Raw genomic sequence first — 22,264 nt, forward strand, 5'->3', positions numbered from 1 at the left:
ATTACTCCCTGTTACAGATATGGGAGACATGGGAGATCCACCAAAAAGTAAGAGGCGATTTTACCTTGTGGGGCTCGGTGTGCTGTTCTTGTGCGGGGGTCTCTCTCAGGCAAGAGTGCCAAGGGCTCTTCGGAGTTCGAGTCATTGCTTGGAGAGAGAGAGAGAGAAGGTGGCTTTTTCTTGTTGCCGCCACGCCTGCATGCTTGCTGTCGGTTCTGATCTTCGGGAAACCGATCGTACCTTGTGTTTGAATTCGCCTGCGTGCCCTCCAAAACCCTAGCCTTCTGGTGCTAAGCGGTGGTTTCCTCCTCGGGAATCCTGAGCTCTCCGAGAAGGTTATTCGGTTGCAAAGGTCTGCCTGCAAGTACAATACCCGGAGATGTGAATTAGCATTAGACTTGCAAAAGAGAACGAGTGACAACTGTATTGATGTCTGCTCTTGCTAACAATTTCCAGTCCTATGTGCTATTTAAGAGCGTGCTTCATGGAAAATATAGACATCCCTGCGTTCACTTAACGCTTCTAGTCAAAACCTTTTCTTTGACTTGACTTATCCATAATCTTTCCCAATGATTATGGCAAAGAGGGAGGAGGGAGGAAAAAGAAATACAAAATGAACGGGTTTGATTGCGTGCTAGGCTTACAAATGTAGACTATTCAAATCTACATTTTACATATATTCCACCTCCTTTTAAAAATGAGTCAGGGTTTTGATGGCACACTCCAATTACCATCCCAAAGTGCAATACTCTTTAAAAAAAAAAAAAAAAACTCCCAGAGTACGCCTTATGAGAGAACGACACTAAAAGTGTGTTTATCTCTGTAGGAAGTAAACGGTTAGTCAATCATGTATTTATTTTCATTTCAGAAAAACGTCTGATTTCCCTATGTGTTGGTTGCGGCAATCAAATTCACGATCAGTATATTCTGAGGGTTTCTCCGGATTTGGAATGGCATGCGGCATGTTTGAAATGTGCGGAGTGTAATCAGTATTTGGACGAGAGCTGTACGTGCTTTGTTAGAGATGGGAAAACCTACTGTAAAAGAGATTATATCAGGTACGCCATTTATACTGCTTCCTTAATTTTGTGAGATTTCCCTCTCTCTCCCCATTCGTTATTATTTTGTGTGGCTTTGTCCTTTGGTGAAGTTTGCCTTAATGGATTCCAGCGTGCAAAAGTTACCCTTGTAAGTGTAATATGTAAATTAACCTATGCTGTTCATTTTACTTTTTAGAGGGAAAAAAAACCCCTGCGAAACTCGATAGTAGTTCCCATAAATTATGTGGCATTGAAGCTTGTATAATTCCTCTTGGAATTTGTGATGCTCAAATTATTTTCCTCTGTTACCCTCCCCCTTCCAAAACAAACAAAAAATTCAAGATGGAAAAGTTGGGGTTTCTAAACTTAAAAAAAAAAGGTTGGTTAGTTTTTATTGTATCATGCAATGTTTTTTCTTTTTTTATTTATTTTAATTAAGTATTTTATTAGTAACTTCCAGATTCTTCGGAGATGTCAATGCAATAGGTGAAATAGTTTGACCTAAGCATATTTAGAGATGTACTTTGAAAAAGCAAATAGAGATATTGCCCTTTTACTTTTAGGGTAAGGACTCCTGCCTGGAAAATTTAAAAACCAACCCAAATATTCTCTGTAAAAAAGACCGGAAATTTAATCTTTTTAAATATTAACCCTTTGGTGACATCTGACTGTCTTCTTTCTTATCTTATCTGAGCTGATGAATTAGACAGAGCAGATCAAATTGCCCATCATCTGTCTACGAACAATTGGTATATTTAGATAATTGAACAGCTTCCTTTCTCACATTAAAATCTGGTAACTGATAAAATGAGCGAATTGCCCTTACTGTCAAGAATAAAACCACATAAGGAACTTTCTGAATTTTTTTCTTTCAATTTATTCTGCATCTAAACTTCATGCTTTGCCAATCTCAAATTTTCTGACTTGTGTATACATATGTCAGAAACTTCATTTTCTGTCTTAGGAAGGAAGTAGAATTTCCAAAGAAAATATTATTGTTTTAAGAACAAAACAGAAGAGATAACACCTTCGTTATTATGTCGAATAATATCAAAATATTATATTTAAAAATAAGTTCTCCAGTGGCTGTTAACAAGTAATTAGCTCTGTAAGTCATAGAGTTTATGGAGCTTAGAACTTATCTTAAGGTTTAGCTGTGATTTAAGTATGCAGTTACAATTTTTTCCTGCTCACTTAGTGTGCAGTCTTTTTTCTTATTTTAAAACCATGAAGTGGAGAGTGTAATTTTAATAAAGCTGAACAGTGCAGAAAAAGAAAAGTTTATTAATACTTTGATGGTGGGGGAGGAGAACAGGAGGAAAGAGGGGAAGTGGGGAGCTAGAGGAAGGGGGAGGGATTTTCCAAATTGTTTGGTCACAGGCAAGGTAAAGTCCTCATCCTATGAAGTGGAAGATCTCACATAGAGTAGGCGGAGGGAGGGAAAACTTTTCAATCTACCTTCTAACCTCTGACAAATGAGCCATTTTCAATTGTTTACTTGATTGGTTTGTGAACTGGAGATTCTGGAGAGGGAGAGCTCACTTCTCAACCCCAGCAGTAGCTTTACTCCTGTGGAGATAGTGTTTTGCTCAATTGTATTCAGACCTGCTTGTGCCTAATTCTGGCTAAACGTTAGTGGAAGGAACCAGTCGCTTTTACATTTTCTTCTCCACTCTTTCAACTGTGTGTGTGTGTGCGCGTGCAAGTGTGTGTGTCCCTTTGAAATCCTGTAGTTGTAAAAGCAGAACAGAGAGACCGTTTAGATTTCCGAATGCCTTTCTCCCCTTGGGGGAGCGAGGCTCCCCCTCTTACCCCCCCCCCACCTTTGTGTAGGTCTTTTCCTCTCCTCCATTCTCGCTGTTTGTAGGAACGCTCCTGCTTTGGTTATTAGTGATAACGCGGAGAGGGGGCCAGGGCAGAGCCTCTAGATGAAACCTGCAAGGATTGTCTCTTGGTAAAGAAAGGTCAGCAGTGAGGAAGACCTTAAGAGTGGGTCTTTTCATTTTTCTGTCTGGTCAGGGTTCTCAAACAAACTGAAATAAAGGTAGATGCTTCAGCAACTTGAAAAAGATGGAGGGAACCAAAGCAGATTTTTAAAATAATAATAAAAGGAGGAAGGGAGAGGAAACTTTCTGTTAACATTGCTGCCTGAGGAAAAGATCTTTAGCTGGGGAAAAGTGCAGTGGGCTTGTGCAGAAAGGGCTCTGGAAACCCTCAGAGGTTTCATTTTGTTTTTCTGCCTGTGCATTTGTGTGTTTTCAAACCGAGTGGGGTGACAATCTCATTCCATAACCTCATTTTCTTTTAAAAGGAGGATTTGGGTTGCACTTTTAGAGACGTTTCTAGCAGCAGAAATTGGGGGATAGGGAGGCGAAAATTTGGGGCCAGTGACTCCCGGAGTCCCCCTGGACCCCTTCCTGCCAAGAGCGGCAAGGGCCACCCTGGACTGGTCGCAGGAGCAGCGGGCCAGGCTTCCAACACGTCAAACATTTTTCGTTAGTTTGGACTGGGCGTTTTCAACTAAGAGGTACGGATCGAGACACAGAAGCTCATAGGAAAGGGAAATGGAGCGGGAAACGAGAGAAATCTAATCATTTCCACCCTCCCATTCCCAGATTGTCTGCGAATGCTGATTTCAGTGTCTCAGGGCGTTGTGGCCGAGGTTGCCAGCGACCTTGGGTCGGGGGCAGCGCCCGCCTGAAGTGACCCCCTCTCTCTGTGCTTCCCTCCCGCCCCGGGCCCGGCTCCCGCGCAGGTTGTACGGGATCAAATGCGCCAAGTGCAGCATCGGCTTCAGCAAGAACGACTTCGTGATGCGCGCCCGCTCCAAGGTGTACCACATCGAGTGTTTCCGCTGCGTGGCCTGCAGCCGCCAGCTCATCCCCGGGGACGAGTTCGCGCTGCGGGAGGACGGGCTCTTCTGCCGCGCGGATCACGACGTGGTGGAGAGGGCCAGCCTGGGCGCCGGCGACCCGCTCAGCCCCCTGCACCCGGCGCGGCCGCTGCAAATGGCAGGTACTACTGGGCGCGGAGGGAGGCCCTCCTCGGGGAGGCAGGCGCCAGGCGAGGCCAGCGCCACCCCTGCCAGCGCGCCAGCGGCCGCAGCAACCCTGGGACCCTTGCGGCGGTTGCTGCGTTCGGAAACGGAGGGTTCTGGGTGCGGTTTGCACCGCGCTTCACTCTGTCGCAGCCAGGTTCAATGCCCTCACTGTCTCCCTTGATTCCCCCCAGCACAGCTACACGTCTGTGTGTCTAGATGTGGGTGCCCGTGAATGTACACCGCTTGGGCACACGTGTATGCACACGCCCAAACAGTACTTCCAGTTCCCCTTGGCCTCCAAAACGCGGCTTACTGAAAACGGGCTTCAGCTCCCCGCCAGGTATTCTGCCCGCCGCTGCCTAATTAAAGGGGTGGAGCTCTGGGCCCCTGGAGCTTCCTCCTTTAACCCAATGAAGGAAGCTTAGGAGGCCTCAAGTTATTTAGCCTCTCAATTCCTTTTCCCTTGCAAACTGCCCCCCACTCCAAAATATTTTAAAATTTTATTTGTATCCCTTTGTGAGAGAGTGGGCCTGAAAAGATACAGTTTTAATAATTGCAAGCCTTTGCACAGAGCCGTAATTTAAAACTGTCAACAAGCTTATCTGCAGTAATTGCCTTTTAAAAGGGAGCCTCCCTCTTTAAACCGTTCATTCTACTTGATTTGGTGAGAATTTCATCTTCGGGCCTGTTGCTGTGACACTAAATTGACCCCATAGGTGTTGACCTGACCCCCGGGGGTCCTGGAAAGTGCAGGATTTGTAACAAACAGATCTGAGGGCCCTTGCCCCAGGAAGGAGAGTAGAAATAGAGCAAGGTTGGCCAGGAGGGGGGCCACAGGTAAGAAGGCAGACAATGTTTCCAAACCTGCTTTCCGGTCTTGATAGATCTGCCCTGTGCATTTTTAAAGTGTCAATTCGCCCTGAGTTCTGGCTGTGAGAAAACTACAACTCTTCCTCCTCTGCTCTCTGGCAGCTCTAAGAATCCCGTCCTGGGGGATTTGTGACTTAACTTGCAGGGGGGCAAAGCCAGAGGTGGCAACTTCTGTTAGGTGCAACCTGTGCTCTGCTGTGGGACGCACAGAAGAGGCCGAAGTATTGGGAGGGAGTCAGGAGCCAGAACACTCCCCAGCTGTCTTTTCTGTAGAGGCCGGGCAGCTCTAAAGAGTTTCGGTTTTCCTTTTCTTGGGATCAGATCACATCAGGAACGTCCAGGTAGATTTAGTAGATCCAGGTAGACTAAGAAAGATCAAAGGCTGGAGAGATGGCCGAAATCCCGAATTTCTTTATCCCCTTGATACAACTGTACCCTGGGAACTGAAGTTCAAGCTCTCTGTCAGAATTCTCCTCAGCCTTTGCGCTGCAGACATCCCGCTGGGGTAGTGTCTCTGGCTGTCACTGGGGTGTTGTGCGTTTCCTTCCCTAGTACCGCCTGTGAGTTGGGGGTGGGGGGGGGGGGTGGACTCGGTGTAACCTGGGCCCAGTCCGGGTACTAGAAAAGGCGAGGAGGGAGGAGAAAAAGGCAGAACGATGCCGCCCCTGCTGTGAGCAGGGGGGCAGGCCCTGAGACATGCGCCCCTTTGCTGACTCCCTGTTGACACGAGCAGGGGCGGAGGCTGCTTTCCGGGCCCGGATTACTGAGCATTGACCTCTGAGATTAGAGAGCGAGATTTTATTCTCCCTTTCGCGCCCCTTACCCCCACCTCTGCCGCCCCTGCTTTGTCTGTCGAGGCTGCAGAGAGCTGCCCATTGTCTGGGAGCGGCGCGGGCGGGCGGCCCGGCCCGCTCACGGCACCCCTTGCCCCGCAGCCGAGCCCATCTCCGCCCGGCAGCCGGCCCTGCGGCCCCACGTCCACAAGCAGCCAGAGAAGACCACCCGCGTGCGGACTGTGCTGAACGAGAAGCAGCTGCACACCTTGCGGACCTGCTACGCCGCCAACCCCCGGCCCGACGCGCTCATGAAGGAGCAACTGGTGGAGATGACCGGCCTCAGTCCCCGCGTGATCCGGGTCTGGTTTCAGAACAAGCGGTGCAAGGACAAGAAGCGGAGCATCATGATGAAGCAGCTCCAGCAGCAGCAGCCCAATGACAAAACTGTGAGTGGCCCTGGGGCCCGGGCAGGGGACGAGAGGGGGAAGCCGAGGAGGCGTGCGTGCCTGCTGCCCAGGTGGGCCGGCGCCGTTTCCCTCCGGCTCCGGAGCAGGACCCGGCACTGGCGGCCCCTCCCCCTCACCCCTGCCCCGGGGAGAGGCCCCCCACCGGTGCCCGGCCCAGTGGCCACACCGCGGCCCACGCTGCTCCGGGAGGCCCCAGCCCCCGGGGGTGGGCTCGTGCCCTTCAGCCTCGCCCCATCCCGGATCCGGAAGGGCCGTCGCCCCCTCCGTGGGCAGTGAGGCCTGGCGCTGGTTTTGCCAAAGTTCCGGTCATCAGTTCCTCAGGCAGCCGAGAGGAGGAAGGGACCACTCCTTGGCTTTCTTTTTAATCCAGGGTCACCCCGGCGTCCCCAGTGCGCAGCCTGCAGCAGAGCCCCCAGGCGGGCGAAGTGCCCCAAGGTGACCCATGAAAACAGGGCACCCTCTGCTCCAGGTCAAGCCCAGGTCTCCAGAGATGTCAGGCCCCTGGCACTATTACCCACTACCATCCCTGGCCCAGAGCGGCACCCAACTGACAGGCCTCCTGGTTAAGTTAAACTGAAGAGTTTCTTTCTTGCCCCCCACCACCTGCTTTTTTTTTTTTTTTTTTGCTTTTTACTGCTTAGGCCCTATTTTTAAATGCCATAAAAGCTGCTGTCATTAAATTTGGCAGACTGGCCAAGCCTGGGCCAGGGCACTTTCTAAGTTGGTTAGTGCATAATAGCACAATAGCAGCCAGACCCAAATGCTTGGGAGTCGGGGTTGGCTCCCGGAGAATTGCCTGCAGAAAATCTACCCCCAAATCTGACTAACAAACTGCCCAGAAAACCACCATGTCTAGAGGCTGAAGGGAGGCCTATCCTGCCTCAGCTTTCCACTGAGATGCTATGGCCTGGAAAGGCAGACGGGCGGAATTGGGATGAACAGTGAATTTAAGGGGAAAGAAGAAAGTCGAGACAGAATTTCGCTTAATAAGGTCCAAGCCGACCTAATAGTCCAGCCCACAGAAACAGAAGAACAAAACGTAATAACACAAAACTGAACCCTGGCTAATATCCATAGGCGTAGCAGATTAACTGAGTCAATAAAGGCCACTATATAGATAAGATAATACCAGGGTATATTTGCTTAGCCTGCACAGACAATGGAGGGAGGGAGTTTGCTCATTAACATGTTGGGATTGGGGGGGACCTATTCACAGAATATCCAGGGGATGACAGGAACTCCCATGGTGGCCGCCAGTCCAGAGAGACACGACGGTGGCTTACAGGCAAACCCAGTGGAGGTGCAAAGTTACCAGCCGCCTTGGAAAGTACTGAGTGACTTCGCCTTGCAGAGTGACATAGATCAGCCGGCTTTTCAGCAACTGGTAAGTGTCAGCTCCCAGAGTGGGGAGGCTGAATCTCCAAAGAAAGGAGATTCTGGTTAAACTGTCACACAAGGAAAGATTCTGGGGGGGGTTAGCGAGGAAGGTGCTGCCCGTCCCCAGGGTTGGGGAGAGACGAAGGGGGTGTGTTGGAGAGAAGAGGCAAGCACGCAAGGAAAACAAACCTCTTGCGAGTCTTTTCTGTGAGAGTTCATAGTTTGACCATATAGGTTGAATTTTCTATCAATCAGGCCTGTTCTGAGGGATTAACTTCAAGGTGCCTAACTAAATAGACACGCGTGGGAAGGTATCCTGGGTTGCAGAATCATACATCTTCGACTTGTAGCGTCAGAAGGGACATTAGAGATCACCTTGGCATTTTGATCAGCAGCCAGTAAATTTACTCCCTTCTCAGCTCCTAGAGCATGGTATAGTTAAGGACCTAAATCAAGGTGATTGTAATAATAATCAATGTTGTAATACATAATCAATGTTATTATCAATGGTCAGCAGGCACCTATCTGTGCACTATTCAAATATATCAATAAAGAGTTCGGTTATTCAAAGATATGATTGATACTTTTTGTGACTATATCTCTTTCTGGGACTATATCTTAATCTAAAATGTAGGACTGCTTAAACATTTTTTTAGTGTATAAGTTCAAATGTCATACACAGTCACATACTGTGGGGCATGTATAGCAAAAGGAACCTGAGTTCTACCAATCAGAGAGATAATAATGTGAAAACCGGTTTTAGTGTTAATATGTTCTACACATCCAGAGAAGAGAAAACTCAACTCACCTTTCACCTGGGTGAAGATAACTAAGATTATTAAGTATGTATCTTTTGTGAGATGATATATGTACACATACGGTTTTTTTTCTTAAGTAATAAACAGCCCTGTAGGATCTTGTTCTATAAAACAAGATCCATCCGAAAAACTTGTTCCTTTCTTTGAAAATAAAGCTTGAATTGAGGTTAACTTTTTACCCTCACATTTACCTGGAGGGCATTTTCTTTCTTTGTGGCAACAGTTGGGTAATGGGCCACAGGCAGTGGTTAAAAGGGCTTGGCCCAGGTGTCTGTTTGCAAGTGGGCCAGTCTAGAGGAGGCAAATTTGAGAAGTCCCTTGGCCTCACAGTGGGAGAGTTCAATAAGATAGCAAGGAAGGTAGACCCTGGAATTAGGAAAAAGAACTTATTTTTAATGTCAGTCTAATCTTACCAGTTATTTGGATCATAGAAGGCGGGTAAGGGGAGGGTTCAGGGCAGCCAAGTGTTTGCACCTCCTGAAACTTTAGTGTCAGCTGAGAGCAGTGGAAGGGAAGCCGAGGATGGGGAGGTGTTGGGAGCAGAGTGGAGAAGAAGGTTTACAACAGCAACACAATACTTTCGGCTTAAGACAAGGAGCCAGATATTTATAATGTGGATGACATTATAATATATGGGTCTCCTCTCGGAAGGAAGAGCCTGATTGAAAGAGAGAAAGAGGCCAAAAGGCAGCAGGACCAACAACAAGGAAGAAAGGCCACGCTGTGAACCCTCTGAGGAGTTAATCATTGTTCTGTGGAGCCTCCTCTGAATCTCCCGTCACACGATCTGAGCGGCGTGTTATGGATTTTCCAACTCAAGAAGAGAGGCTTTGATGCCTAGAGACTGAGAACTCGCCTGCTCCCAGGGCAACACGTAGCCGGCAGGATAATTTTATTTCGAGCATGCATGGTAGAGTTGCGATGCCATTTTACAGTGGGAAACACATTTGTTCTTAAATAATTTAATGCAACATAATGTTGGGAATTCAGTTTCAGTTAAAACAGAGATCTCTTGGAAGATGGGAAAGCGAGAGGATTTCTTCCCAAGTTCTTTTCCTTGTAGGCTTTCTTTAAGCCTGTTAAAATGCAATTATATATGCGGATATCTCTATCTATATATCTGTCTCTGCACACAGACACACACACACAGAGGACAAGTTTATAATCCTTTTGTGAATACGATCACAGCCTCCTTTATTCATTTCTTAACCTTCTATGCAGGTCAATTTTTCAGAAGGAGGACCGGGCTCTAATTCCACTGGCAGTGAAGTAGCGTCGATGTCCTCTCAGCTCCCAGATACACCTAACAGCATGGTAGCCAGTCCCATTGAGGCATGAGGAACATTCATTCAGACGTATTATTTTCCCTGTTGGAGAAAGTGGGAAATTATAATGTTGAACTCCGAAACAAAAGTATTTAACGACCCAGTCAATAAAAACTGAATCAAGAAATGAATGCTCCATGAAACGCACGAAGTCTGTAATGACAAGGTGATATGGTAGCAACACTGTGAAGACAATCATGGGATTTTACTAGAATTAAAACAACAAACAAAACCCAAACCCAACATAATGCTATCCAATGACCTTAGGAGTACTGAAAAAAAAAAAAAAAGACGTTTTTAAAACGTAGAGGATTTATATTCAAGGATCTCAAAAAAAGCATTTTCGTTTCACTGCACATCTAGAGAAAAGCAGAAATAGAGATTTTCTAGTCCATCTTTTTCTGAATGGTGCTGTTTCTATATTGGTCATTGCCTTGCCACACAGGAGCTCCAGCAAATGAGCGGGAAGAGAAACTGGCCTCTTTGGCTGAAAGAGTCCTTTCAGGAAGGTGGAGCTGCGTTGGTTTGCAATGTTTTTAGTTGACTTTAACAAGGGGTTAATTGAAATCCTGGGTCTCTAGCATGTCCTGTAGCTGATTTCTTTTTTCCTTTTGCCCCTCCCCATCTTTTTTTTTTTTTGAGATCCATCCTCTATCAAGAAGTCTGAAGCGACTTTAAAGGTTTTTGAATTCAGATTTAAAAACCAACTTATAAAGCATTGCAACAAGGTTACCTCTATTTTGCCACAAGCGTCTCGGGATTGTGTTTGACTTGTGTCTGTCCAAGAACTTTTCCCCCAAAGATGTGTATAGTTATTGGTTAAAATGACTGTTTTCGCTCTCTCTGGAAATAAAGAGGAAAAAAAGGAAACTTTTTTTTTGTTTGCTCTTGCATTGCAAAAATTATAAAGTAATTTATTATTTATTGTCGGAAGACTTGCCACTTTTCATGTCATTTGACATTATTTTTTGTTTGCTGAAGTAAAAAAAAAAAGATAAAGGTTGTACCGTGGTCTTTGAATTATATGTCTAATTCTATGTGTTTTGTCTTTTTTCTTAAATATTATGTGAAATCAAAGCGCCATATGTAGAATTATATCTTCAGGACTATTTCACCAATAAATGTTTGGCATAGATAAATAAATAAACACAATGATCCAGGGTCCCTCTTTTATATGTTTACAAGTTAAGTCATTAAAATGTCTGAAATTAAGGACTGCATGTGAATCGGGGTAAACTGACATATAATAGGTATGATATTTTATTGCAGATAGTTAAGGTTGAAATTGCAAGTTTGCATTTCAATAGTTGGATCAAAACTGGTTGGAAGCCTTTAGCTCTCAGCTGTGATAATGTTACTGGTTTTTTGAAAATGAGATGCTTTCCTCTGTCCTGTTTCCCACCTTTCTTTCCTCCTGTCTCTTTTCTTGCCCTACCCTCCATCCCACCCCACCCCACCCAAAATAGGAAGAGGGTCCTGCTTAAAATGGATTTTGATCCTGAGTCACTATTTTTATCTTCTTAGAGTGCTTTATACCAAAGTCTTCTGCTTAGGGTCGTTGAAATGACCCATATTTCAAGTATAAGCTCTCGCTAAAAGAGAGGCTTTCTGCCTAGCCAGTGAAGTATGACCATTATTTACCAGTGGCGGCTGTCAGCCGTTTGAGAAATGCTGCTTTATTTGCGCAGGAAGACCAGACGGAGAGAGGGGAGTTTTCTCACCAGTTCCCAGACCAGTCAGTGGGTGTCTTTTCTTGCCTCTCCTTCCCCACCGTCTCCAACTTGTTTCCTACTCCCCCTTCTTTCTTTCTCCCTTAACTCCGACCCCCAAAACCTTACGAGGGTGATTGGTTAGGGCGGAGGGGCGCGGCGGGGACTAGGTGGGGAACCGCCTTCTAGGGGCAGGGGTCCGGGTTGCGTGCGGTCGGAGTTTCGTGGACGTGCGCTCTTAACACCTTGCCCGCTGGCATTTAGCAGCGGCTCCGGGGCCAGAGCCAGAACCCAGGGAAGGAGAAATGGTTCTGTTCGAAATCAGGCTTCTCGGTTCGTTTGTGGGTGTAGAGTTAGGATTTGGGGCTCCATCCTGTCTCCTCTCCTCCCCTCCCCCCTCCCCCCATGATACTTTGGCTCTCTACAAACTGAATGCATTTGTACGCGCGAGTGTAATGCCTTTTTAAACATCTGACAACTCGTAATAAATACGAAAGCTAACGTACCCTAATGGTGTGTCTCGTGGCGTGCGCCCCTCAGGACCCCTGACGGCGAGCGGGGCGGAGGCCGGGCTGGAGCCCCGGGAGCCCCGCGTCTCCCCAGCTCTCAAGTCGCTTTCACCCTCTCCAAACCTGCCGCAAGTCGGGAAACAAGCCTCAATTAGGCTTTTGTTTGGCTTTGTCCTACATAAGGGGTTAATTACAGGCTCTAACGTGGTGGGGGCAGAGAGAAAACAAACTTTGCATTGAAAATGTTACAGTGCATTAGACATGCCCGTTGATTACTTTGATTGTTGTGTCTAATTCTTGACAGAGGGGTAATAATTTGGCCGGCAGTAATAATGGCTTGTAGTCATCTGTTGAGAAAAACAGGAGTTATGTCTTATCTCACACGGATCTTCTCCAAGAAAGGCCTTTTTTCTTTTTCTTCTTCTTCTTCTTCTTCTTCTCCTTCTTTTTTTTCTTTTCTATCCCGTCTCTCTCCTCTAATCTCTTGCACCAGACTTGACTTTTTCAGATTCCCATTCACTGTTTCTATTCGCCTGTCTTTGATTTTCCTTTTTTGCTCACCGTCATACCTGAGACGACTAACTAATAAGTGCAAGGATGGCAGGTACAACATGAGTATTGGTGTCAGGAGTGCAGAGTTACTGATAGCCCAAGCCCTGGTTTGAAAACCATTAAGTTCCCTTTCCCAGCCATAGCCTTTAGTAGACACTTTTGAAAACATTAGGACTTGGAAAGAAAACTTTATTTAGGGTTTGAATGCAATAGAGGTACTTAAGTGAGGCACACATCTTTGTGATGGTTTTTCATCCTGACATTTATTTCTAAGATTAGGTTTGTGTGTGGGGAGATAATGTTTTACATATATAGATGTCAGTCTGTTCTGAAGTCCACAGCTCGAATTTAAGTACAGTAATTTGGGAGGGAAGTGTTGAATGATTTGGTTTCACTTGCTAGATTCAAGATATATGTTGCCTGATGGCTGAGAATGGATTGATGGGTCGATAGCATTCCAGTTCTTGTATTATTCATATGAAAGGTGTGTTCCCTTCTAGACTCCTCAGCGTGTGCTCTACAATGTGTAGCTGAAATGTCTTCTTGTTTGCAAACCATCTTTTGCCCATACTCTCCTTTTCCCTGCACACCTCTGGAGACCGAATTTTGAGCGGTGCTCTTCTAATGAAATTCCTCCTGTTTGCCATTATCTTTGATCCTCCCTCCCCTTATTACTCTGAATTCTTCCTTCTGGACATTATGACTCATTTCCTCCAGCTTCTGCAAGCTAAAATTTAATGCAACTAAAAACATCCAGGACGCTCTCCTTAAATCAGGGAATCTATATCAACATCTATACTCCTAAAAAGACAGGATTTTTTTCTCCCTATTGTTCAGAGCAATAACCCTCTGTATCAGTTTACTGTCTCTGTCTTTTCCTTTCATCAAATGGACCTGGCTTTTCTTACCATTAAAAAAAAAAAAGGTCCTTTCTAAGTTAGAATCATATTTGAAGAGATTTTTTTTTTTCTTCATTGAAATAACATTTCTGGTTATTTGAGATTCTGTGTGGGTGTGTCTACCCACTTCCCAATTCACAACTTTTTTGGAATTCAAGATTAAATAGATGATTTTGTGTTGCTCTGCGGCTCTTCACCCTGATCAAGTTGTTAAACCTATCTATTGACCCCCTTTTTGGTCTATCTTATCCTTTTGGCTAAAAGCCAGAAAGACACAATGTGCTTTTGAGGTACCTCAAAGTACTTGGCATTTTTCTAGCACCTTGAATTTTTAAGCCATAAGATCGATCTCATTGAAATATCTCTTATAAGCCCCATGTGGATTTACTTAGCCTTTTCCTTTTTCTTAAAAAAAAAGAAAGAGAAAAAAAAAGTAAAAACTAGGTCCATACCACCAGAAGAGCTAAGTTTGGATGGAACCCAGCCAGTTTGAGTTTAATCTCACCTCCAATACAAGTAAACTAAGCAGAAAGTACTTGTTTTCTTATCTGTAAAGTTCAGTTTAGTCAACTTTTGTAAAGGAGATTTATAATCCAAATTATGCTTGGGTTCTATTCATTAAGGGCTATTTACTTCCTCGCTGCTAATCAACAATTAAAGATTATGTCACAACAAGGCAAGTCAAATTTTCTTTGGGGGCGCTGGGAGAAAGGGGGAGGGGATTATTTTTGTGCCTTTGTTTTAAAAGTGTTACTTTCAAAAAATGGCTACAAATCTTGAATTCTCATTAATTATTTAAAATAAAAACAATTAACTTGTACAGTGTGAGTGGGTATTTTTAAACTAAAGTGTAAGTAGTTAATTCAGGGCGCTGGCAGCCGATTCTGTTTACTGATCTTTTCTGATTGTTGTTTTCTTGATAACCGAGCAAGCCACTGAATGGCTGGTTGAGCCCAGGCGCCACAAACATAAACTTCACAGCTTACAATGTCCCAAGTCGTGATGGAGGATCTCTCCACACCTCCCGGAGACTTCTGAAGTGTAGACAGAGAAGTTGGTTCACAGGGAGCGAAGGAGGGGGAGGGGCAGGAGGGAAGGCTGCTGAGTGTTTGCTGTGAGCATTGTTACTATCACATCCTTTAATTTTTATGGCGCTTAAGCTGTTGGCTCCGAGAAGCCAGTTTCTATGCCTTGGAGAAGCCAGCCTCTCCCGGAGCCGCACTTCAGAGTACTTCATTCTTTTTAGTTTTTTAACATTTATTTTGCAAATCTTCCTGCTTAATTATGCCTCTGAAAAAGCGCTCAGCAATGATAAGCAAAGCGTTCTAAAAAGAAAACCATTTTTTTCTCCAAAAGAGGACGCCTAAGATTAGGGGGGAAAGTTGGGGGTAAGACTGCTTTTCACCAGATGGGAAGAAAGGCACCTTGACCTGAGCTTTACGAGAGCCCTACGGGGAGATTCCGCTCAGCCCTCTCCACGCCTAGGACCCTCTTTCCCTTCCACTGAGCAAAAGTTCATGCTCATTTCAGGGTGATGTTATTTGTGGATTTGATTGGGTTGGCAACTTATTTTTCCGGTCTTCCTAGTGGTCTCCCCTCTAAAGTGTTTCCCATGTCCAGCGGGCAGGGCAGAGCCGGGCTGCACTCGGGTTTGGGGTGGGTGGGTGCTAGGAATGGGGGACCCGACACCGGTCTAACCAGCCCCATGACTCCCGCAGGCAAGTCAGCCCTTGATCCCTTAAAGCAGGGACAATCGTGGTCCGGGAGAGGAAAAAAGGGTGTTGCTGGGCCCTTCTCTTTCAGGGGTTGATCAGGTTGGCAGATCTGGAGGGCTAATCCAAACAAGGCGCTTGACTTGTGAGGTCGCGAGTCTAGACAGAGCTGGTGGCTCGGCGGCTCCTTATCTTTCCCTGGAATCAGCCGAAGAGGCGCTCCCCGGCCCACTGCGCTCGGCTCGCCCCGGCCGGAGCCACAGCGCGGCGCAGACGGCACAACAAACACGGCACCTGAGGCCTTTACAGCTTGCTTTATTGTTTAATGGGGAGGGCCGCAAAGCAGTCATTTGTTTTCTCGGCCCCGAGCCGGGCCGTTCTGCGTGGCGGCGGGCCTCGGACACCGGGTGGGACGCGCGCCAGCCCAGCCGTCCGCTCGGTCCCCGCGGGCCACCGCGCGCGGCCATGCGGTCCCGTGCCCCCCCCACCCCGCGCAGCCCCTGGGCAGGGCTCGCCGGAGACCCCAGCGCGGCGCGCATCTTTATCCGCGCCTCGGAGGCCGAGGGGGTGGCGGGCTGTAGGAGAAAGCTCAGCGCGAGGTGTCCTAGACTAATCCAGTATCTCCTCTTGCTGCCTGGAAATGACAGGTCTGCGCTATACCACTTACGGTCTGCGGGGTCAGTGGGCTCTGACTCAAGGGCAATAAATAAAAACATTTAGTTCAGTAATAAGCTTCTCCCCTCTTCGCCCCCCACCGTGTACCGAGAAAGATGCGTCACCATCTTAGAGTGTCCCTGAGCGGCGGAGCGCCCTTTCTTTCCCAGCAAGCACAAGAAGTGGCGTCACTTTCTTGTGTTTTCGTGACCAGTTCACTGGGCAAACCGTGGAAGCCTGCCTTGATCCTCCAGCTGGCTTCCACCACAGAGAGGCTGGCACTACCATCCACTTGGGAGCGAGGGGACCATTGGGACAGAGCTTGCAGTGCCCTTTTTGGAATGACGAATAACCCAGCTTGGGGATTTATAACCAAGGATTTTGTGGCTTGCATTTCAAATTAATTGAGTAGCATGCAGTTAATTATAATTTTGGTCCTTCCCTGTGGGGTTTTTCTCTTGTTTCAAAAAGAAGGGAGAGTTTCTAGTTACATCTTGTTACTATTCTTCTAGTTTGCAAACAATGTATGTGTGTATGTGTGTGTGTCTTTGGCTGCCTCTGTTTGAAAACTAACCATCAGTGGAGGTCAGAAAATTTGGTTATTTGCTTCATGTGATGGTAATACAGACAACACCATCTCCCAGCTTTGGAGGTATGCAAATTCACATCATGTTCTTCCTTGCCTGGTCCCAGTCTCACAAACGTGTCAAATGAAAAAAGACAAAACCCAAGTTTCGTGAAATCAAAGAATTTCTGTAGGGAGCTTAATTTTTTTTTTTTTCTTTCTCCAGAAAATAATCCTTAACTGTAACTCAGGCATTGACTTTCCTTTTTCTCATGGGTAAGAGTTGCTGTTTATTTTGACCTGTCACAAATACAATGTGTTGTTTGAAACTTGTTAAACTTAGCAGGTATATGGAGATAATACTAGACAGGCCACTGAATATGATAAGGTAAAATATGGTGGGAATGAACTTTTAGGGGCTATGAAGGATTTTACTTTTTCCCAATAGCTTTTTAATTAATTTCTTCAAAATGTTACATCTATTTTTTTTTCCACAGTTCTGTAATATCATACTGTAAACAGTTGTTCAGAGCACAGTAAAGACATGACTGGCAAAATGCTACTTGTGCAGATTCTGGTCTGCAGTTATTTTGATGATTTAGATTACTTATAGTCTCAATTAGTTTTAAATAAGTTTTCTTTACCATTAATAAAAAAATGCCCACACTTAATTAGGATCATGTTTTGCCTTAAAATTTTCAATAATTACTTATTAGATCAAATATTACTTTGTTTTTATTATATACAGGAGGTTTACTTTAAAAATAGGTTTAGCAAAGGAAAAAGAATATCTGACTTCGGGGGAGAACTAGCAGGAAATAGGAAAAAAAAGAGTTTTATTTGGGAAGAGAGCATATATACTTTGAAACAGTATATTTTAAGCAATAAATGGGAAAGTGCTTGTGGGCTAAATAGTTAAAATCTCATTTTAAACTCACAGACTATAAATTATAGTTATTTAAAATTTTGTCCAAGAGTTTTTGTTGTGGGATATAAGTTCTCAAGAAGAAATACTTGAAATAAAAATAGCCTGGCAACCTAAATAACATTTAAGATTTAATTCATGAAACAAAATGAGTGATTTTATTTGTAAAATACAGTAATTTTCTTCCACTAACAATGAATGCTGATGTCTAAAATGATTAAGTGCGGAAAATACATTATTGTCAGTTTCTGGAGAATGAAACTGATTATCAGTTTCTGGAGAATAAAAATGCTGAATAAATCCTGAAATCATTTACTTTCTTCAGTAATGTATGGAAATATTTTAGAGATCACTACTTAGAATTTCATTTTTGTATCAAAGTACATTTCGTATTTTTAAGACTATGCTATATCCTTGAAGTCTTTACAGCTTCACAGATACTAGTCACTGCGGCATTTTATGCATGGCCAAATTTCTCCCTGTTTACCAGAATTTGAACACTTGGATGAAGGATTGTATATCACCAATAGAAATTCACCTTTTAGTTCTATTATCCCATCAATGGATTCATAAGTTTCATTAATGTTAATGTGTCATTTGCAAAACAGGGCTTGGAGGTATTTCACCCAGCAATGTCTTTATAGCAAGTATGTCAAGGCCAAAACGACCTAAGAAATAATTTCAGTCACACCTAGGCCTAGATAATATATTAGTCTCACAGGTGAAAATCAGCATATGAAGTGGTAGGATTAGAATTGACTTTAAAAACAAATGCATTAATTTTTTTTTAAAAAGGCCTAAAAATATTTTCCCTCACCTTTTAGAATTTTAGGAGTAATCCTTATTAGTTAACTGATTGTTCAGAAATATTCCTGCCAGGCCAGGCAAATAATACAGCTTCTCTACCATTGAGATCTAGGACCAAAGCTGGTGATAAACTGCTTACTCACCATATAGAACCTTGTTTCTAATGAATTATCTACCGGAATTAAGTAATGCTTTGTTTATTTGTTTTCATTTTGTAGTGGTGATGGACTCTATGAAATCATTCTTGTGGATAAATGTGTGCATTTGTAACCTGTATTATGGCAGCCTTTGGCCGTGGCATAGAGTTTTCTCGAGGGCCGGGCTAAGTGGCTGGTATTAGAATTGAATCTGTAACATTACAGAATTGAGTGATGGTCCAAGAATATAAATGATGAATGTTGTTCATCATGAATGTTGTTTTGGTTATTCAAGTTAAAATCTTCTAGAACCACTATATAGACTAAGCATATTTTAAATCTTTATAGGGAATATCAGGGAAGGAGGCAGTTTCTCCTAAAGCAAGAGACGCATAGTGGTTGTTTCTGCCATGACATGACACTTTTCTATCTGTAAAGCACTTTACAGTCATTAGTTATGCATGAGAGCTGCCCTGAGCCCGTTTTCCTAATGACCTCTCTACCTGTTTCTCAGCACAATTCTCAATTCCCTTGTCTTTGTCACAGCTTACCCTTCCCCCTCCCCATATCCTCAAGTCCATTCTCTAGTAGGTCTGTGACAAAATGAGAGAATGGCATGGACATATATACACTACCAAACGTAAAATAGATAGCTAGTGGGAAGCAACCGCATAGCACGGGGAGATAGGGGAGATCAGCTCGGTGCTTTGTGACCACCTAGAGGGGTGGGATAGGGAGGGTGGGAGGGAGGGAGATGCAAGAGGGAAGAGATATGGGAACATATGTATATGTATAGCTGATTCACTTTGTTATAAAGCAGAAACTAACACACCATTGTTAAGCAATTATACTCCAATGAAGATGTTAAAAAAAATAAAAATAAAAAATAAATTAAAAAAAATTCCCTTGTCTTTCCCTCATATGTGTAAGAGCAGAACATCAAAGAAACAATACTTTGTCCTTGATGGCTTCAGTGAGGACTACATTAGATCAGAGAATGGAAACCATTTTATAAACATCTTCAGTGAGGTCCACTCTCCTTACTTCCAGGAATTGAGGGGAGATGCTGAATGGTGCAGTGGGTGTGTGAAATTGACTAGCAAAACTGTAATTTATCTCCTTAAATAAGTGACTCTCAAACTTTTTGATCCAGGACCCCTTTAAACTCTTCAGAATTATTGAGGCTCTCAAAAAGTTTTGGTTTATGCGAGTTATATTTGTCAGTGTTTACTATATAAATTTTAAATGATGATTTTGAAATATTTATTATTTATTTAAAATAATGTGCTATATGATCACATAAATTACTTTTTAATGAAAAATAAGTATAGATTACAAAGCAAAAAATCTAGTAAGAAGAGTGATATAGTTTTCTTTTTTAAAATTTTTTTAGCTTTTTATTTTATATTGGAGTATAGCTGATTAACAATGTTTTGGTAGTTTCAGGTGCACAGCAAAGCAACTCAACCATACATATACATGTATCCAATGGTCTCCCCCAAACTCCCCTCCCATCCAGGCTGCCACATGACATTGAGCAGAGTTCCCTGTGCTCTACAGTAGGTCCTTGTTCGATATCCATTTTAAATATAGTGGTGTGTACATGTCAATCCCAAACTCCCTAACTATCCTGTCCCCCCACCCTTCCTCCCTGGTAACCATAAGTTCTGTTCTCTAAGAAGAGAGTGGTATAGTTTTCTATTTTTGCAAATCTTTTAGATATCTGGCTTAATAGAAGACAGCTTAATTCTCATATCTGCTTCCTCATTCAAACTGTGGTCATATCACACATCCTGTAGCCTCTGGAAAAGTCCATGTCCTCTCATGAGAGAATGAAAGTAATAAGGTAAAAAATGTCTTAGCATTACCATGAAAGGAGTTTTGACCTCATAGACCCCCTGAAAAGGTTTCAGAGACACCTCCTCAGAAGTCCCCAGATCACATAGTGAGAATCTTTGCCTTAAAAATGGGCTTTTACAAAAGGATTATAGAGAAACTATTGCTTGAGGGAATTTAATTGCTTAGGTTAATGTTCTAGTGATAACAGGTTTGTTTTTAAGGCAAATTCTCGTTGCAGTTTTATTTTGTGACTTTCCAATTCCGTCATCAAACACTGATCTGAAAGTCACCTATATCCAGGGCCTTGAAGAAAAAAAAATATTGTGATGTTACATAACTGAAAATTTAAGACTCCTTTCTAAAAAACTTTAGGAGAAATAGATCCATGAACGTGGACTAGCGTATGTAATATGTGCTGAACTCATTTATTTTATTTTTTTATCTCTTAGAATCTTTTTCTCCTTTACCCTAGTAAAGTTGGAAGGTGATGAGCACTGAAATCCATAACGAATAATTCTGACTTGACATATGTGGGAATTGCTAGCTGCAGCATTTTGAGACAGCAAATTAAAAATGACAGTTATAATTTGGAAAAGTCATTTGGATTTTGGAATGAGATAAGCTTGTGAGATGAAAGACTAAAGGCTAGAAAAAACAAGTCGAGGATCATAGTGGTTCAGGCAAGGGAAGGACTTTTTTAGATTTGGCAGGAAGAGAATGGAAGGAGTTGGTCTGAAAAATATTCTGAGAAATTGACTGATGTGGAGGAGAATGGCAGTTGTCTCATCAGAATCTGTTTTTCCCTTTTTTCATAAGCTATTGTATAATAGGCTTATATCCCAGATTCCCTTACAGGTGTGTGTGGGGTGCACATGATCACATCCTTGCCAATGGAATCTAAGCAGAAATAATGTAGGTTATTCTGGGCTTGGGGATGTGCTTCATTCATGTTCTCTTTTTCCTTCTAACTGGCTGGAACCCAGGAAAGTCCAGCGTTAATAGGACAGATGAGGAAAGTGCCCTACAGGTATGGTGGATCAACATGGTGGAAATAACTAATGTTCTAAATAATTTCAGGGAATGGAGCTGCCCAGCTGCCCAGTGGAGCCTGAAACAGTTCAAACTATAAGTGTGAAGTAATATTTTTTATCTTCGTTAAGCCACTGAAGTATTGTTAGGTCTATTTATTACATCAGCCTAGCCTTAGGCTGGTAATTAGCCTTATTATCCTAATACAACAGGATATAGACTAGAGCATTGAGGTAGTAAGAAATCAAGGATGATTCTAAGGTTCTGAATCTGGATGACAGATTCTGAATGAATCATGCATTTATTTACTTAATCACTTACTCATTCATTAACCCATTCTAATATTTATCTTGTAGTTACTTCATGCTATGTACTATTTTATGTGTTGGCTGTATAGCAGTAAACATGAAGCTTTCATGAAGCTTATATTTTTGTTATGCATTCAGATGACGTACAATAAATGCACATTACAGTGAAAGCAATAACAAATGCTATGAAGAAAAATCAAGCAGATTAAAAAAAAGGGGGACAGAATTTGAAGTAGAGTGATCAAGTACAGCTTCTCAGAAGAAGTGACTTTTGAAGACATGGTGAGCACTTGAAAAAGTGAAAATGAGATAATGTATGTACTGTATCAATTCTATATTGAAACTGTATATTTGAGTTTTAACATGTCCTTGATGTACGGAAAGAAATGGATCAATGTTAGAGAGGTATCTGTAAATTATTAACTTACACAACTTAGTGAAAACAAAAGAATCTCTGTAGAATTTTAAAAAAAGCAGGAAGACACAAGGAAAACAGTATTCATCAAAGATATGTTTGGAAGAAAAGTGACTGGAAAGGTATAAGGAAAAAAGAAAGACAAAGAAATGTGAGAAATAAGTGAAGAGATCAGGGTGATGATGAAGAAAAATAAATGACAATAGAAATGTCTCAGGAACTAAAGCCAGAAGCCTTCAAAGGGGCAGGTATGAAAAGCTGTGCCCCATACATCAGAAAGATCAAGGAAGATAAGGACAGAGAAAATGCCTTTGAACTTGGCTGAATTGAGATCATTGGATACCATAAAGAGGCAAAGATGGAAGCCAGATTTAGGAGGGGAATTAAGGGGGAAATATTTTAAATATAGTTCATCTAACTCTTCACCATTGTTATTGGACATTTATTGAGTGCAGTGATTCTATAGAGTGCTGTTCTGATAACCAAAGTAT

The 22,264-nt window shown here is 43.4% G+C and overlaps 1 protein-coding gene across 1 annotated transcript; it reads left to right on the plus strand.

Annotated features, from left to right (window-relative positions):
• Positions 1-19: 19 nt before the first annotated feature.
• Positions 20-9,726, plus strand: ISL1 (ISL LIM homeobox 1). The gene is made up of 6 exons (XM_061187773.1): positions 20-47; positions 869-1,058; positions 3,796-4,055; positions 5,886-6,172; positions 7,410-7,577; positions 9,610-9,726. The coding sequence occupies exons 1-6, from the start codon at positions 20-22 to the stop codon at positions 9,724-9,726; spliced, it is 1,050 nt and encodes a 349-aa protein (XP_061043756.1).
• Positions 9,727-22,264: the final 12,538 nt, after the last annotated feature.

Source organism: Eubalaena glacialis, chromosome 4, assembly GCF_028564815.1.
Source record: "Eubalaena glacialis isolate mEubGla1 chromosome 4, mEubGla1.1.hap2.+ XY, whole genome shotgun sequence".
Classification (NCBI taxonomy): Eukaryota; Metazoa; Chordata; class Mammalia; order Artiodactyla; family Balaenidae; genus Eubalaena; species Eubalaena glacialis.

What these genes read in the sequence shown, in the direction of transcription:
- ISL1 (XM_061187773.1), top strand. Translation starts at nt 20, where the DNA reads ATGGGAGACATGGGAGATCCACCAAAAA. An exon ending in GCGGCCGCTGCAAATGGCAG is followed by an intron (nt 4,056 to 5,885) that starts GTACTACTGGGC and finishes CTTGCCCCGCAG; the next exon opens with CCGAGCCCATCTCCGCCCGG. An exon ending in AGCCGGCTTTTCAGCAACTG is followed by an intron (nt 7,578 to 9,609) that starts GTAAGTGTCAGC and finishes CCTTCTATGCAG; the next exon opens with GTCAATTTTTCAGAAGGAGG.